The 18,801-nt window shown below is 41.8% G+C and overlaps 1 protein-coding gene across 1 annotated transcript in view; it reads right to left on the bottom strand.

The window, feature by feature from the left end:
* Skor2 (SKI family transcriptional corepressor 2) overlaps window positions 1-18,801 on the bottom strand; it is a 40,534-nt gene continuing 21,733 nt past the window's right edge. The window contains exons 7-9 of the mRNA XM_028783235.1: window positions 13,313-13,380; window positions 5,811-5,876; window positions 1-27 (exon numbers count right to left, since the gene is read on the bottom strand). Of these exons, the coding sequence (XP_028639068.1) occupies window positions 5,814-5,876; window positions 13,313-13,380 (131 nt within the window). The 3' untranslated portion in view covers window positions 1-27; window positions 5,811-5,813. The remainder of the gene's footprint in view (window positions 28-5,810; window positions 5,877-13,312; window positions 13,381-18,801) is intronic.

Genomic DNA, 18,801 nt, shown 5'->3' with positions numbered 1-18,801 from the left:
CAGAACAAGAGTAAGTGGGTCTGTCGCCTGGGGTGAAACAAAAGCACAGACAACCTAAGAAAACAAGAACACTTAGAGTGATGGAGAAGATATTTTTATTACAGTTTTAATACATTTCAAATGTGTGTGTGTGTGTCTGTGTGTGTGTGTTGTATATGCACATGTATAGGTTGTTGTGTGTATATGCACACTGGAGTACATGTGTGTCTATGAGTATGTATGTGGAAGTCACAGGTCAATGTCAGTGTCGTCCTACATTACTCTCCACTCTAGTTTTTGAGGCAGTGTCTCTCACTGAACCTGGGGTCCCTGATTTGGCTAGGCTGGATGGCCAGTGAGCTCTGGGGATACCCCTGTCTCTGCTCTACCAGTGCTGGGGTTTCAGAAACACATAGCTGCATGATTGACCATCATCCAAACTTAGACCTGTATGCTTGTGAAGCAAACACTTTGCAGACCCTGGATACATTTTTTTTTAATAAAAAAATGTAAGTATGCTTAGTATCTTTGTTTGTACTTATTTGTGTGCTATGTTAGATCTCTGCTGACTTTGAAACAAGCTAGAACTGTTAGTGTGCTGCTCTGCCTTGCCTGCTTCACAGGAAAGGCTGGATTTAGAAACTCCAGTTTGTTGTTGGGCAAGAATTAAGCCAGCCTGCCATGAAAGAACAGACACAGTCCATGCTCCCTCGCCTGCTGGATTTGGTTGGATGCCCTAAGACATGCTATTTTGATTATCTATATTATTATTTTGTCTTATGATGTCAGCGAAGCTGTAGAAAAAGGCTAAAGGATTTGTAATTCAATGTCAATAAGAGCATCAGTTCGGCACATTCATAGCTGATGGCAAGAGGTGAAGCAGGCCACAGCTTCAGGTCAGAGATCAGAGAAGCACAGATAAAGTTCAGAGTCTCGGGCCACACAGCAGATAGTGTGCTCATGTCTCTGCTCTTCATAAAGGATGGAGAAACAACTGGCTGTATCTCAATGGGTGACTTAGGATTAAATAAGACAATTGACATAAGGTGCTGAGGACAGTGGGGGCCCATGGCTATTCTCAGTACAGGTCCTAAGACCCTTTGTCCTCTACCCTCTGATAAGCATCTTCCTCTTTCTTCATCTTTGGCCATACCTTTCAACATCTTCTGCAAGGTTTTTCTCATTGTTTTTAAAGTTCTTTCTTTCTCTTTCTTTTTTTCTTTCTTTTTTTTTTCAAGCAAAGTGGAAACACTAGGAATTTAGCATAGATGTAGATATTCTCAGTGTGGGGGAAGAAGTCACATTTTCAAACCCTCTAGAAATGTCTCAAGTAGCAGTTAGAGACAGAAAGAATGCAAACAGAGGCAGAAAAAAGGTGGGTCATCTTCTGTGCCTCGGTCTTACATGCTTGCGATTTGGTTTTTAATATAAGTAGCTTTAGGGCCTGGAGAGCCAGCTTAGTAAACATGTACCGCTCTTGTGGAGGACAGGAGTTTGATTCCCAGCAGTCATGCTTCGTTGATTTCACCTGCCTGTGACTCCAGCTCCAGGGGATCTGACACTTTCCTCTAGGTCCTGTGGACACCTGTACTCATGCATACCCTGCCCCCTCCCCACATAATTTAAAATAAAATAAAACTTGAAAAATAAAAGCAGCCTTTTAGGATAGAAGAAAGAATGCAGCAGACACCTGGGACTCAAGAGTGTTCCCCAGGGCTGCAGAACCGGAAGAGACCTCACCCTTTTATAATGTCTAGATAAAGCAAAGCCAAGGCTGTAGTGTGGGATTACACTGTGTAATGTTTAGAGTCCTGCCTGTTCCTCAGCAGCTCTAGTGTCCAAGGAAATCAAACAGACTGTAAATCCTGTTCTCAGTTGTCAGCTATGTGGCCTCCCTAAGCTTCAGTGTTTGAATCTGTGAAATGGGAGCTGGAATGGGATCTACTGTACAGTCTTACAACATCTACCTTACAGAGCTGTGAACCACAAAGGTAATAGAGCAAAATCCATGTGGTTCTGGATCTGGCACAGTTACTGCTAAAGTAAACTGTAACTGAGACATTCTATGATGCGTTTCCCACTTAGGTAAAACAACTTAATTATTTCCTGGTAAAGACATGGGTGTTTTAGCCAGTTACCTGAATGACACTTGGAAAAGTATGAAGGTAATTTTTTTTTAAAAAGTGATAATTAGATCAATGTTGACATTGTAATATTTTCTATTTGGTGTAGAGATTGCAGGCAGGTTATGCTGAAGTGTGTAGACAGTAGCTGGTCAGAGCAATAGCTACAGACAAGGAAGAATACCAGAAAGTGATTCTGAAGTTAAAAATGGGCCCAGGGGCTAGAGAGATGGGCTCAGTGGTTGAGAGTACTTAATTGCTTGTCCAGAGGACAGGGTTCACTTTCCAGCAGTGAGAAGGCTCACAATCATCTGTAACTCCAATTCCAGGATGGCACTTTTGACCTCTGTGAACTCCTGCACATACATGGTGCACATACATACAGGATACACACACACACACACACACACACACACACACACACACACACACACACACACACATTCTCTCTCTCTCAAATAAAATAGGAAATATTTAGAAGAGTCCAGGTAAGTATCCACCTGTAACCCTTGGATATGTTTCTTAACTCTTTTTGTTGCTTTCCTGAGCTTGCAATACAACAGACTAGCCAAGCAGAACAATGTCTAATCTAATGGGGCTTGTTTTAGTAGATGCTTTAGAGATAAATAAACTAAACTACCCTGTACACAGCTGGTTTCTAAACAAATAGAATTCATTGCCCCAAAGGGGACTGTGCCTAGGTTGAAGAAAGACTTTAAATAAATCCACTGATAATGAATATACTAAGGGTGAGTCAAGAGTGCTCAGTGCTTGTGCTTTAATTGTGAGGTTGGTGTTAATAGGACTACTTTGGCTCTTCCGATGAAATTACAGTTACTGTGCTGGCCTGGGTAGATGCTTTAATTTGACACGCCATGGAATTTCTTATGTTCTAACAGAGGGCCAAAGAAGATTTGTGGAGCAGTGATATGTGGCAGTAGTTGCTGAGCTTATTAAATGGATTGCCTGTGGTTTTGAAAAGCTTCCTCCCCTTAATATTCATATTGGAATCCACTGGGTGGTATGAATACTGCCTTAAGGGTCACTCTTGCATAAGATGCTAATGCATCAGGCCCTAATTTGGAAACCTGTGGTCACTCAGGAAGATACCCCCCCACACACACCCACATCTCTCTCTCTTGGTGTAACGATTTTTATCTTGTAATCTCTCTTGGGGTAACTCCTCACAGGCTCTACACACTGAAAGCCCGAGACTGCCTCTAACAACATGGTCGTGATTCTCTGCTTGGCTGAGTTAGCTAAGCAGTTAAGTAACCGCTAATCTTCCCAAAGCACCGGGGTCTACTTAGAGAAATCCCTGTTGTCTGCAAGGATGGAAACAAAATCAGCATGGGGGAAGCATTAGTTACTAAGCATAAATCAATCTCATTTCCACAGTGACACAGCCATGTGCTACGTGGTTGGCAGAGATTTCACAACGATGAGTGTCACCAGGTAGGTGCAAGGTGGGCTTTTGTGACAAGCAGGGAAGACAGGATGGGAGGGAAAGGAAGAAAGACTCATTGACGTTCCTACACTTGTAGCAAGCCACCCTCTAATGGATGAATCTCACAAACACCGAGTCAAATGTTCAATGCAGTATCTTTTACGAGAGGCTCACAAATATGCAACAGTAGCTCATATTGGGGGCAGGACATGGGAGAAACTGGCTGGGAGCAAAGCAAGACTGTCGTCAAATGCTTGAAACTTAAAAGCAAACTTATCCTGTAAATATTGATGCCGTTTTGACTGAAGACTTCACCATAATTTAATTTAATTTGTAGGCTTTGCCAAATGAGTGTTACACAAAGGTTGTTTTTAAACATTCTAATTTTTTTTCCCGTGATTTGACGAAAATTAGTTTGGCATTTTCAATACTTACTACCCCACTCATTTGGGTTGTTCTTGTCTTGATTACCTTGATACCCTGATTTAAGATGGAATCTGAATAACATAAAAGATTCTCATTCACTTTACTAGTACCAACTTTGTCTACCACAAAATGGGCAAAAATCATTAAGTTAACATCAGACAGTAAAAATATTTCAGTTGAGAGCCAAACTCACACAAACATTTGAGTTTAGCTTTGTGGAGCTAGCATAGGATACTATGCTCTGATCTCTGCTGAGAACAAGATGTTCAGGATGGAGTAGACAACACTGTCTCAGGCTGTGGGCCTTGGCACCTCTTCCTAGCTTGGCAACACAGACACAAAATGTCACATCTCCTCTCTCTGTATTTCATTTACCAATGTACAAAATGAAGAGACAGCGTAGGAGTGATTCCACAGGATTTGGAGAGACAGATGAAGTGCAGCATTATCATTACCAAACAAATACTGAAATACACTCCTGATAGAGATGGCGGCAAGGCCAGTCATGCGCACATGGTAGATACACAATGTGCAAAAGAGAAGCATGGGCGAGAGAAAGGACAATGAACCTCCTTTGTCCCTCCCAAATGGATTCCAGCGAGTGAAAAACACAATTCTGAGGGGGGATGTCTCACATCTTCTGAAGGGAATGGATAAAGTGCACTTCTTGCCCAGGATCAGGAGGAAATGCTACCCGGAGGCTTGGGGGATGGCTTGGTGCGTGAAGTACTCGCTGTGAAAATAGGAAGACCTGAACTGGGATCCTCGGTACCCAGAGAAAGCCTGGGTCTGGCCCATGTCTGTAACCCAAGCGCTGGGGTGAGGGGATGGTAGAGACTGGTGGATCATGGTGGCTTGCTGTCGCTAGTCTAGCTGACGTGGTGACTTCCAGTACCAGTGAAGATACCGAATCAAACAGTAAAATGGGGTGCAATATAGGAAGACAACCCAGCATTGACTTCACACTTCCACACTCTGCATGGACAAGTGTTTCTGCATACATACATACATACATACATACACACACACACATATGTGTGCATGCATGCACGCAAGGGCACGCACACACAGACTCGGCTGCATGCACACACCCATGCACACATATCCTGGACTTGCCCTGATTTTGAATTTCCGACCCTTAGGTCATCCTAACCTATTTTCATAGAAACAATCGTGTTTTAATTTTTTGCAGTCTTACAACTCTAATTAACAAGTGTGTCTTCCTCAAAAGGCTCCAAAGGCTGCTTCTGAAATTCTTAGGCATGCTTTGACTATAATCAGAGAATTCTCACTGTCTGCTTTCCTTTAAGTTTAGATTTTTGTCTTTTAAATTGTTGCTAGTGTGACCTTGAGGCTGGTTTCATTCAAGAGAACTATTTTGGTTTAGGGAGAGGCGGGTTCACTATTCCCTGGACAGAAAGTCTCCACAGCCTATATTACTCCTCAGTTCATGTCTCCGTGGGTAGTGAGTCACTCATGGAGAGTTGGACTCAGGGAGACTGTGGGCAACATCAGTGAGAGATGATACACTGCCATTGTTTCAGAAGGGCAGATAGATACCCCCCCCACACACACCCCACAGAGAAAGAAAGGTCAGAATAGAATGATTCTTGTTTCTAAAGATTGGATAGAGATGTTTTTTACATGAAGGAGTTTGCCATGACATTTCTAGGAAGTCAGAGCCTGGGATTACAAACACATTTGGTATACTGACTTAAACACTGAATACAACTTTCTCAATCCCTCAGTCTATTACAGACACCTCAATAATGAACACCCCAGCACTGGCAGGAAGGATTATCGAGAAAACCAGTCAACTCTGCTGGAGATCTCACCTTTTAGCTTTTGCTGAGATGGGCACCAAGCTTCTCTTTCCTGATCAAACTTGCTGCATAGGGGATCTGTAAGACAGAAACAAGCAAGGTCATCAAGCTGGAGACAGATGCTTAGTGGAGACCCTCCACCCCCTTAACAATGCCAGTGGATCTTCCCTGCAGAGAAGAAAGCTCCCTCTGCTCAGCAGTGTGAGGCTGCTGGGGTAAAGCATTGGAAAGGCTACCTACAGGCAGTCACAAACCAGACTGTTGCTACAGATAATCACTGAGGTTAATATGAGGCATTTTGTTTTTAAAAGGTATTAATAGTATGATATTACTATTATTATTTGAAAAGTGAATTACAATGTTGAAATAGGTCCAAGCTCACGAAAGATGAATGTGATTACAAACTAGCTCAAGGTAATCAGTTTAATTAGAGTGATTTCTTTATAAAACATGCTACCATTGTGAATCACAAAGAAGACTAAGCATAAATTATTACTGTGGGTAAATTCTCAATTACTGATGAGAAGAACTAGAAATAGCCACACTGAATGGGAGACACGGTTCATTCTATCTGGAGGGACTTGAGAGTGAATCTGGATAGTGGGTTGTGAATGGAAGCCCAGCACATTTGATATGCAACTTTTCATTAGAAAATCCGAATGGCTGAGAGCAGACACATACATTATTTACATTTGCTTTTCTACTGACCTGGGTCAAGCAACCCTGTCATTGTGTTATTCTAACCCTGGTCAAGCAACTCTGTCATTGTGTTACCTGCCTGCATCATTATGAGGTTAAACGTAGGACTCTAAATTTGCATCTATGTTACATTTGAAGAAACAGTATATCCAGCCCTTTTTTTTGATATCTTATTTATTTTTATTTTGTGTGCATGATTGTTTGTGTGTATATCAACTTCATACAGTGCTGTGGAAGGCAGGGGGTGTCAGATTCCATGGGAATGGTTATAGACTATATTGTAAGCTACCATGTGGGTGCTGGGAATTGAACCTGGGTCCTTTGGAAGAGCAGCCAGTGATCTTAACAGCTGAGCCATCTCTCCAGCCTCAATACTCAGTATTTTAGAATGTAATCCAAAATATGGCTGTTACATACAAGTAGTAACAGGAAGAATACAATCATTTTCCTTCGCTTAGATAATACTTTTCTCCCCCTTCATCTTTCTTCCTTCTTTTCTTTATAGCTCAGATTGAATTAAACTTGTGATCCTCCTGCCTCAGCCTCCCAAGTATTAGAATTGTAGGTGTACCACTGTGCTTGGCTATGGAATATTTTGATATTTCGTTAATGTATCTCTTCACTCCCAGCCTTTTATTGGGTATTGGTTTTACTCTCTCCATTCACTCACTGGTCCACACATGAACCTTTATCAATGGAAAGAGACTGTGAGATGACAAGGCTGAAATTGACTGAGATAAACAGGGCCATCTTGCTATAAAACTGGTCACTTGAATCGGGCAGTGCTCTAATGGACAAAAAGAAGATAAAAACAAGCACCTCGCCATTTTGAAACACAAAGACATCTGAAGAAGCGCAAGCAGCAGCATTGAAATTAGTGAATCACGCAACAGTATAAAGTGTTCAGTGCTCCAATCCCATACTGTAGGATGTGGGCTCAGATCATCTAGGTAGCTATGACAAGGGCGGGCAGTTAGGTGGGGGACTACGCTAGTCACCTCTTCTCATGGGAGGTTATGTCATATCTGCTATTCAGAGACACCCTTGAATGGAGGTTTCCCATTCTGGTGTAGGCTGAAAATACCAATGGACATGGGTGATCTCTCTTGTAAGCTGCATAATATGAAAGTATTGAATGGAATTTTATCACTTAGGATGTCGAGATCTGACATAAACCTCCGAGTGAGATAAGTTACAATAAGATGTGCTCATTCCATTTTCCTGTTTACGAAGGGTATTTAAAACGATGATAGATACTACAGGACTTTGTAGGTGCGTGTTATGTGCCAGGCAGTGTAGGAGAGAAATTCATAGCATCCTTGACCACTCACCAATGTGAATAAACCACATGCTAACCCAGAGAAAACTGCAGGAATGATGCCACTGTCAGCCTAGTCTCTTCTCTCCCGGTTTGCTTCCCCTCCCTCTACTCTCCTCCTTTCCCTCCCGCGCTCACATTTATCTAGCTAGGAAAGAGGGGGCCTATCTCCAAACAACAGCATCACAGTCTCAGAGCACGAGGCTAGACCTTAAATGGCCACAGAGAGTTGTCCTCGTACAAATACAGGGTTTCATGTCTGCATCTTTGGAGCAAGGATAAAATAAAATCCAGGCAATGAAAGGACAAAGAGCAAGCGCATCTGGCCCCGAATCATGAATGATTAATAAAGGTTATCTATCACATAGCCTACTTATTCCTTAAAACTGTACTAGTTTACGGAGTCTAAGACACACTTTACCCTGGACATTTTTACATCTCTGAAATTGGATGTATGATGATTCATGGTATATTAGAATTATAGTTGGAAGCTTTTTTTTTTTCTCTATGAGTCTTTAGGCAATGGTACCTTGTTCAGCTGATGGTTTCTCAGACTCTATAGAACATAACACTAGATTTACAGATGCCAGCAAACATTCCTGACTTGGGATCTTCGTATTCTAGAGGATCTGTTTAAGCTACTCAGTCCCGTGGCAGCCTGCTGTAGGACTTAAGCTGCTCAGTCCCGTGGCAGCCTGCTGTAGGACTTAGAGAAGCTCTCCTTTCATTTTGACCAGTGCAGAAATCACGAGGCTTGGATAGAGAACTTTGAAACATTATATAACGTATATCTTATCCAGTTGACCCTAAGAGGTCAAAAGCATTGATATCTCACCAAAAAAAAGAGATAGCTTTCTAGTTTGTGCCAAGGGACAGTTGGTTTGAGCTCAGACACTCGGGTGAGTCAATGTCTCGAAGCTAGAAACATGAGCAGAACGCCCTAGGATGGAAGGACAATGGAGTCATTGTTAAGACACAGGGCACTTGATCACTAGTGAAAGAAGATGCATAGCGGTCAAAGTCTCTCTACTGCTATAGAGTCTTAAGGAAGTTTCTATGAAGTTCAGATTTTCATCAAGCCCAAAGGCTTACAGGGACCTCCTTAACACACACACGTAACCACAAAAGCCAAGCTTCCTAATGTCTCTGGGAATCTTTTTTTTTTGTAAAAATAAAAGACAGGACCAGTTCTATCTGCCTTTTATGGGAATTTGGTCAAACTCTCCTCCCAAGGAATACTAGACAACATCCAAGGAAGGAGGGCTCTCCTTGAGAGGCTGTATTCTCGCCCAGGAGCTGGCTCAGAAATGCTTACGGTTCCGCAGTAAAGAGCTACCATGTTCTCATCTCAGGGAAGTGGTAAGCTTATCTTATAAGTTCCCCACGAATGAAACATCAATACTAAATTTATTGCTTGAATGTTATTTTAATTGAAGGCTTTCAGTGGGGGTACTTCCGTTTCCCTAGCTGCCTGTGGCTGCAGCTTTCTAGAACAACAGCAGAGGGCGCTTCAAGACTGGCACATGTGTTGTATCTCTAAGCCTGGTAGTAGCTGTCAGGAAGGTTCAGGGGCTAAGTCTGGGTCTAGCCCTGGGTTGATGGGTTGCTCTGTACTGGTGGTTGACAGCATCCTTGAAGAAATCCAGGTTTGAAGGGCATACCTTAGGCAAACCTACAGTGATTGCTTATATAGATGTACTTTCTTAAAGAACGATTGTCAAATTAACAATGAAAAAGAAATCTCATCAAGTTCTTGCTATAAATTATTACATTTTCCAGGACTTCAGTCTATTTCAACTAAAAGGTTATGTTCTGAGTAAAATATCTTCACTTTGTTTCCAACCCTAATAGACAATAGCTTTTACTTTTTAAAATTGAACACATTCTCCTGAAGGTCCTGTGTCTTTTATTATGCTAAACACTTAACATTTTCACAAATTTGTTAAATTTTAAGAGTTTTGCATGTGGTTCTTAAGTAGAGAAATGTCTGCTTTTTTGTAGAAATAAATCTGGCTTCATGGAGAAAACACTTCAAGCATTTGAAAACTCAGAACAGGAATGGCAGAATTTTTTTTCACACAAGTAATAGAAAACTCAATTTTTAAGTTTTATTTTAAGAGTTAGCTTGCAGCCATTTATAAATGTTAAGTAACCTAATTCTGCATGTGCTTTAACTAGCATCACAATATGATTTATAAATTTACACATTGATTTATAAATGTGCAAGGAGACGCCATCTTTTGACTGTGTAGCCATTACAAGTTTGTACTCAACAAAACTGGAATAAGAAGACACAGAAATTATAGTCATAGAGGATCTAAAAATGTAGGAACCAAAGAAATTCATAATTTTCTTTTTATGGCAATGATACCCAAGATGCTTTCCATGGAAGCATTTTGAATAGGAACACTGTGTAACAATACAGAAGAAATGAGCTGTGCATCTACAGGAACCATTACCAAATAGGATGGTTTTAATATATTTTTAATTCTCCAGGATTGCAAGATAAGCTAGGTTACTTCATCTGAAGAAAAGAATGTGTATTCTGTGATTCTGTGGTATGGAGACTTTGAATATAAAATGGCCACAGCGATTTACTTCGTTACCAGGAGGCAAAGTTCAAAATCTTATTTACAGACAGAGAGATCATTCCACTAAAACCGGGAGAGCAAATGAAAGTGTGACACTTGGTCACTCCCTGATAATCTTCGGAGATTCTCTGAAGACATCCCCCTCAGGTTTTTTACATAAATAAGGAACCAGGTAAGTTATTGTGCAAACAACATCAAGCCCATTGTCTCGTTTCTAAAGTAGGTAGAAGAATTCCAAAATAGGTCCTTCCTGTCCCAAATCAACTCTGACACCAGACTTATTCGGTTTCACTATAACAGACATTATTTTGAGAAGGACTATTCTGCTGGTCACTCTTACTGGTGAAACACCACACAATTTCTGGGTGAATTCATGTTTATTCTTCATGTGACTGTGGATTATAATATTCCCAGCAGGTTCAGCCTTATAGAAACTCATTTTTGAGAGGAGAACCGACATTCAGGGGATGGGATTTGGGTCCAAGTTGGTAGACCTTACGGTGTGTTTGCTAGTTACAGGGAAGTAATAGCACTGGAGCGCTCCATAATTCACCAGTGTTCTTTCCTGTACTGGTGTAAGAGAACACATGAGGACATCAGGACCGACCCGGGAAAAAATGAGAAAGATGAAAAAGACAGGGTGCATTGTGTGGGGTTTGGGGAGGACTTGGGGTGATTGGTGAATCAAAATGTTTGTTAAATGTGTTGAAGGCTGGGTTCTGGGGGGAGCACGATAGTCCCGGGTGTTTTATTGTAGCGGACCCAAAAGAGAGGAAGAAGGAAAAACAAGCCATGTTTGTTTTGTTGATTTTTATGTTGTTTGCATGTAAATGTCTGTAAATTTCAGGAATTATTTACAGACAGAAAGATCTGTAAAAAGAAAGATCTGTAAAGATCTGTATCTAAAGAGGGGTGTATGTGTATGTGTCTGTGTGTCTCTGTTTGTGTGTGTCTGTGTTGTGGGGTTGTGTTTTAGCTCTCCAAGACTGTTTCATTCACCCTAGGAGCATTTTACTGCCTAGTGGGGCATGAGGTAATAACACTTGCTGTGTTTAGTAATATCAACTTGTATCTTTCATGCATCTAGAAAGACCCGGGACATTGTCTCTTCTAGCAACAGCTCATGCTATTATATGGATACATCCTTCTTTCCCCTGTTACTAAAGAACCTGTCAAAGGAAATTAAGAAGTTAAAATTAAGCACCTAGCTTTAGAAGCTGCCTTGCAATGAGCTCCCAACTCCTTTCCTATAGCCTATTTTGCTCTATTTGTGGTCATCTGGAAATCTGAGTTCTTGTTTGTTTCTTGTTGATGGTAATTTCAATGGTTTGTTTTTGTTTTTGTTTTTGTTTTTGTTTTTGTTTTTTTTGGTTTTTCAAGACAGGGTTTCTCTGTATAGCCCGGGCTGTCCTGGAACTCACTCTGTAGACCAGGCTGGCCTCGAACTCAGAAATCTGCCTGCCTCTGCCTCCCAAGTGCTAGGATTAAAGGTGTGAGCCACCACTGCCTGGTAATTTCAGTTTTAAAGGCCAGAAAAAAAGGACACCTTCTGTTAATTAAGTCAGGTCTTAACATTCTGTCTCCCTGCTTCCAATCCTATCTTTATGTTCTTCCTTGAGGGAGAAAACAATAAGTGTATTCACTGTAAGGAATTTTAGCTCTTACCGGCTGAAATCAAAGGCTGAGAAGAGTCGTATGTTTGTTTTCACGCTCTGTATGCAATGTTTAGATATAAACAAAACCAACACACACACACACACACACACACCACCACCACCACCACCATTAAAACAACAACAATAACAAAACCCTCCACAAGAACAACACTCTGAACAAAATCTGGTACAGAGGTTTTCTAATCCTGTAGTTATTAGTGGGACCAGAGACGTCACAGTGGTAATGTCACAGTTCTTATAAACTCCACTTCTTGCTCAGATCTGCAAGCAGAAGATGTTGTGAATCTAAGATTGCTTTAACCACTTTCAGGGATCTTTGTGAACATGGGGATGCTTTCTTCTTCCATACAAAGAAAACATTAGCCACCATCTTTCTCAAATAATCCCGACAGAGAACTACATATTTGGCTCTTAAGACAAGACACTTCAGACATGGTCAGTGATCTGAGGTTAAAAAAAGATCAACTAAGAACAACATCAAATGACCAAAATTATGACAACTGCTTCCAAAAAATCACCATAAATCTTTATCCAGTTGCTTAAAAATAATCTCAAAAATATTGAGTATAAATTATTTTCCCTATCGCTTGCTCTTTGGAAAATGAAGAAGCTTGGGAGAATGATTTAAAAACCTAGGGCTTATTCTAAATATGTCTGCACAAAGTGGAACAGTGAAGCATTCAGAAAACAAAACCTCAAAACAAGATCCTTCTGTCTCTCTGCATTCTCCTGACTGCTGCTTCCTTTTAAAGGGATCACTTTGAGGCTAGGACAGAGAAGAATGCTTCCTATGGAAATGATTTGCTTCTTTTCATCAACCCTTGAGTGCCTGTAATTGGTTAATTGTGTGTGTACTCCACTCTATTGACCGCGGAGGGCCTGGCTGGTGAAGGATGCAGAGGGCAGAAGCTAGTGTCCCCTTCTGTGAATTCCCATCTCTTCCCTGCATGGTGCCTGTGAATTTGTGCACGGAAAGAAAGCCGGGTACCTCTGCTTTGCCCACAGAGGCAATGCACACATCTGTGTATTAACACATGGGAGGTAGTTACAGTCAGAAGAAACATACTGACACATCTGTTTACTCTGAGCCTACGTAAATCCCTTGGTAATTAGCATCTCAACCAGCTGAGAGGTAAGTGGACCAAAGGATTGCTGGCAAAACACAGTGGGGCATGCACTGAGGGCTTTGAAAACAAATCAGGGATGTTTATAAACAGAGATACATCTTACGATTTGTAACTGTTGCACCATCTCTTCTCGGTAAGCCAGTTCCCTTTTCATCTGATCCTGAAAGTTATCTGGAGAAGAAAGAAACAAAAGGAAACTGATGAAGGTGCAAAATCCAGGTTTAGGGTGTATTTGATCCTTCAAATCCTAGACTCCTGGTATGAGGGTTGAATCAACCTTAGAACATCAACAACATGACCCTGAACCTGTAATAAACAAAATGGAGTGTCTTCTTCTGCCGGCACAGCAGCGTCTATCTGTATCAGCGAGAGAGCAGAGCTTCTGAAACTCTTACTACTCAAGAACTGATTTCATCTGAGAAACATATGTGTGACCCAGGTATGTAGGTATATAAAATAGGTATACAAGACAAACATTGATTGATATATCAATCCATAAAGGAGTTTGTTTTAAAAACAGTTCTCTAGCATACTCAGAGAATATGAGTATTCTCATATACTATGAGAATATGCCTAACTTAACTTTACGTAAAGAGTTAAATGTTGGCAGATTATTTGATAATACAGGCTATCTTCAGCATTTGTCAGAGGTGACTGATAGCCTGATCTTGTAATTATCAGTACCGAGAATGTGGTTTTGTATAGATGTGTACCACAAAATGGCAGAAGTATGCTTAGGGCCATTTCTGAGATTGTTGGAAATTCTATTCTAATCCAAAACCAAAATTAATTTATTGATTCTTTCATGAAAACTCCAGTCAACAGCTCAAACAGCGATTAAACAAACAAACAAACAAACAAAAACGAGCATTCTAACACAATGTAGTTAAAAGATAAATTAAATTGATTTTTTTTTTTGAGACAGGATTTCTCTGTGTAATAGCCCAGGATGTCATGGACCTGCTTTGAGATCAGACTGGCCTGGAACTCACAGAGATCCACCTGCCTCTGCCTCCCGAGTGATGGGGTTAAAGGTGTGTGCCACCACACCTGGCTAAACTGATCCTTACATGCTGAAGAATGATGATAGACATAAAAAGTAGGTGTTCCAGGTCCTTGAGAAATGTCACAAGTTAAGAGAACTAGCTGAAAGGAAAACAGATAGAAAAAGATGCTTCATGTGTTGCCAAGGACAGGAATGCTTGAAGCTGGATATTAAGAGATTTTCAATAACACAAAGAGACAATAATAGTCCTGTGCAAAGACTTAGCTGCAATACCGCCTTTGTCTGGAACTCTAGACAAGACATGGTATCCAACTTGCTTATTTCCCATTCTTTTTTAAAAAAAGATACTGTTTAAAAATTTCATTCCTGTTCACTGTATTTATACCATTTCTCCTCTAATTCCTTCCACACAGCCCCATTACCTCTCAAATTCTTTGATATATATATTCTTCAATAGTCTTCTCAGTATGTATACATTTTTATGAATATTTAACATGTATACACACTTCCTTTAATATATCTTTAACACACACATAAATGAATGGATACATGAAAACAACCTGCTGACTCTGTTTTGTGTGTCTCACACATATATGGTTTCAGGGCTGACCACTTGGTATTAACTAATTAGTGGACCCATCTTAAAAAGATATACTATATTTTTAGTAGAAAGACCGAAATACTAAAATGTCAATTGTCTTTTTGGGGGGTTGGCTATGTAATAAGATTATGAGTGACTTCTTCTCTTCCCTTTGTATTTCCGTCTACATTTTTCTGTGATAAGTATGCAGATGACTTTTGAGATCAAAAGACTACCAATTGAAAAACGAAAAAGCATTTTTAATTTTTGTTATATTCAATAACTGGTGAGGGTATAACTGGAGATGAAAGGTCACCAGGCTCACTCCTCTAATGAGAGGCAGCTGGGAAAGGTGCTGCAGAGCAATCTGCCAGCCAACATGGCGGTAGGGCTCCACATGGCAGTTGAGAATACTTTGAAAGCACACTTTCCCAAACAGCAACTGTGTACAGCATGCATTCCTGGGACCATGAATAAGAACTCCCATCTGGTACATCTGGCTCCCGGAGGCCCTACTCACAGAGCAGTAGTCATGTGGCCCACCATTACCATTCTATCACTGATTGCAAGCAACTCTGGGGACCTCTGAACTGTCCGTGTTTGGGAATTCTCTCCCACTTTCAGCTCCAGAGGAGGCCACGAAAAGAGACAGGAATGAAGGAGGAGAGCCACCGAGTGTAAAATGAATCCTAATAGTCACAGATAGGTGACACCGACAATAGCCTTCATCTAGATGACACTGAGTTTGTTTTCAGTAAGAAGCATTCATGGAATTGTGTAGGTACTCGGTGGGCAAAGGTTGTCCTGTGATCTGAGTTCAGTCCCAAGAAACCATCTAAAAATGCTAGACATGGCTTCACAGATACGTAATCCTGTGATCGGGAGACAGAGGTAGGGGTATCTCTGGTGCTACGTCCCCAACTAGCCTAGTCTAATTGGTGAGGGCCAAGAAAGACCCTGTCTCAAAGGAGAGAGCTTTCCTGAGGAATGACCCCAGACTGTCTTCTGGTTTCCACGGCATGCATCTATGTGCATGTGTTCCTGTGTACACATTTGTCCACTTCTGACAAACATACACATCAAAAAAGAAAACTAAGTAACCAGAAAATACATCTGAAGAGTGATACTTTATGAGAATCTAAACTGAGGGCACTTTAGATGAACCCTAACATTCACAAAGCTCTGCTCATTAATACACTCCTATGTGACTGACTAGACTGTCGATGCTCTTCTCTGAAAGGCTACAGGTTTCTCTTTAAACCCACAGAATCCAAGACTAACTCATTAACTCAGCAGAGCCTTTGCCGATCTGATATCATCCTTCATGGTCAATGTTAATTTCAAATACAACATCAACACACAGGTCAACCGCTTCCTAAGAGCAGTCTGTATCCACAATGTACCAGTGTTGAAAGTGACCACAGAGGAATGCTTGGGAGGGGAACAGCAGCATGAGTGGGTGGAAGTCATCACAGAACACTAGAGAGATACATCCAGGTGTACTCTACAAAAGAGTGTCAGTGCCATTGTGGGAAGGGCTCCCGGTGGTGGAGACACTTGAACTGTGTCACAGATCAGGGAAGAGGAGCTGAGCAGGGGAGGCCAAGGGAACTAGAGGGACAGGAAAGGAAGAGAAAGGGTGGTCTCTGCGGCCACCAGAGCAGAGAGAGGAAGAGGTGAAAATGTTCAGAGGCAGAGGGTGCCAGGTAAGGGCTTTCACCAGACAGGAGTTAATGTAGACATTTAAATAAGCCGCGGGCGAGTGGGCAGAGGACAGATTCCTAGATGCAAAACTTGATGTTAAAGATGTCATTTTAGGGGGATGATGTGGGCTGGAGCAGAGAAGAGTGGGGGTGGACACTATAGCTTCCATTGACTGCTGTACAGTTGGAAAACAGGCCCGGGAATGTGCCTCCTGCAAGCAAGGGTACATGCTGCTGGCAAACCTGCAGGCCTCCCTTGAACCCCTATTCTCAGCCTGCCTTCCTGCCTGGTGCTGGGGTCCTGTCCTCCTCCTGTGTTTCCCCAGGATGGTCAGGCAGGCATGCTCATGAATTTTTGTTCTGGAAAACCCTTCAACACAGGTAGAGGTTAGCTGCCTCCGCCACCCCCAGACTTCTGCCTTCTACTAAGGATTCGGTTCCTCTGCCCCCAGGATGTGGGTCCCTCCCCCCTTTACTTCTTTCTTCTTCCCCTTTATTTGCTTCTTTCCTCTCCTTCCTCCCATTCTTTCTCCCCATGTTCTTTTCCTCCCCCTCCTTTTCCTCCTTTCTCCTCCACCCTCATACTATACCTGCTTGCTATCTGTGTCCAGAGCTCATGTTTGTGGCTCTGCTCAGCCCTCAGAACCGTGCAAAGACGTCACAGTCCAATGTTTCCTTGCAGCTCAGAGCTGAGTCTCCCTCCTCATTCCTACATCATCTGTCAGACTACAGATGACAGCTATTGAACACCTAACTTAAACAGAGTTCACGAACAGCGTTTTGCCTAGATTGTGTCACTTCGTGCCTTTATCCTGAGGGACAGGAATTATCTGCCCCAGTTGGCAGTTTCCAGGTCAGGCAATTAGGGAGGAGAAGTTTGCTCAGGTCTGATAGGTTTTAGAACTTGAATTCCTAATGGCCACACCCTATAGCTCTGCAACTGTGTGTCAGTGAGTGCTCTAAAATCCCTGAATTTTGCCTGAGACTGTGAAGGTCTGTCCACCTATGTAAAAAGTTTTCAGACCTCTTGGAGTCCCCTGGGCTTCCTCTAGGTGTGGCTTTCCAGAGCTCAGGTTTTCTCTTCCCATGAAGGAAGGCTGAGTCTGCATGCTGGCCTACATAACGTGTATTTACTAGTTTCATCGTGTGAAACTGTCTTTTTTGGTATGTCTAAATCAAGCATTATTCAAAGTTGAGTATAAGTCCACCACTTCTTTGGCAGGTGGATGGAGCAGGTTGCAGATTTCCAAAACTGGAAAATATTGTTTATTGAAATACTTCATATGTGTGGCAGTCAAAGGCTGGCTCATGTCAACTCAGATCAAAGAGACTACTAGATTCTAGGTTTGTTCGTTGCAGTGTTTTCATTTTCTGTGCAGTGGTGGGGACTGAACTCAGGGATGAGTTATGTCCTAGCCTAGTCTAACACTGTTTTAATGTACATGATTTATGTTAGAGTAAGGACAAGTATATACATTACTGTGAATTACTTGAGCCCTTAAATGACTATTAATTAGCCATTACTAGTAGAACAAATGATGACCACACTGGTCTACAGGGAATTGAGAGGGCTCTCTGGGGCTTAACTGGACTAGAACCCACCCTGCTAGATCTAAAAGCAGAGTGATCCCTCAACTCCACCACCAGGTCAGCTTATCTACATGGGAACAAATCATTTGTCCCTCTCTGCTGTGAGACCACAGACTACGACCTTCCTGAAGCTGGAGCTTTATACAGCTCGGGTTTTGTGATGTGCAGATTACATGAGACATGCTAGCATTCGAAAGCAGTGTCTCAGGAAAAATTTAAATTTGCATAATTTAAAAAACACTGGGGTTGGAGAGATTGCTCAGCGGTTAAGAGTATGTACTGCTCATGCAGAGGACCAGAGTCTGATTCCCAGTATCCATCTTGGGCAGCTTATAACTGTCCATTAACATCAACTCCAGGACATCTCTGGCTCCCTTAGATACCTGCATTCAAGTGCACATACCCACACACAGACACACACAGACACACACTCACACACACTCACACACACTCATACACACTCACACATATGCACCCACTCACACACAGACACACTCTCACACACATACACACACACACACACTCATACACATACACACTCATACACATACACACACATCCTCACACACACAGATAGATACACACACACTCACACACATGCACACACTCACACACATACACTCCCACACTCATACACACAATCACACACACACACTCTCACACATACACTCACATATACACTCACTCACACTCATACACACTCACACACACTC

Source organism: Grammomys surdaster, unplaced genomic scaffold, assembly GCF_004785775.1.
Source record: "Grammomys surdaster isolate TR1022 unplaced genomic scaffold, NIH_TR_1.0 1036, whole genome shotgun sequence".
Classification (NCBI taxonomy): domain Eukaryota; kingdom Metazoa; phylum Chordata; class Mammalia; order Rodentia; family Muridae; genus Grammomys; species Grammomys surdaster.
This window is presented reverse-complemented; position numbering and strand designations above follow the sequence as displayed.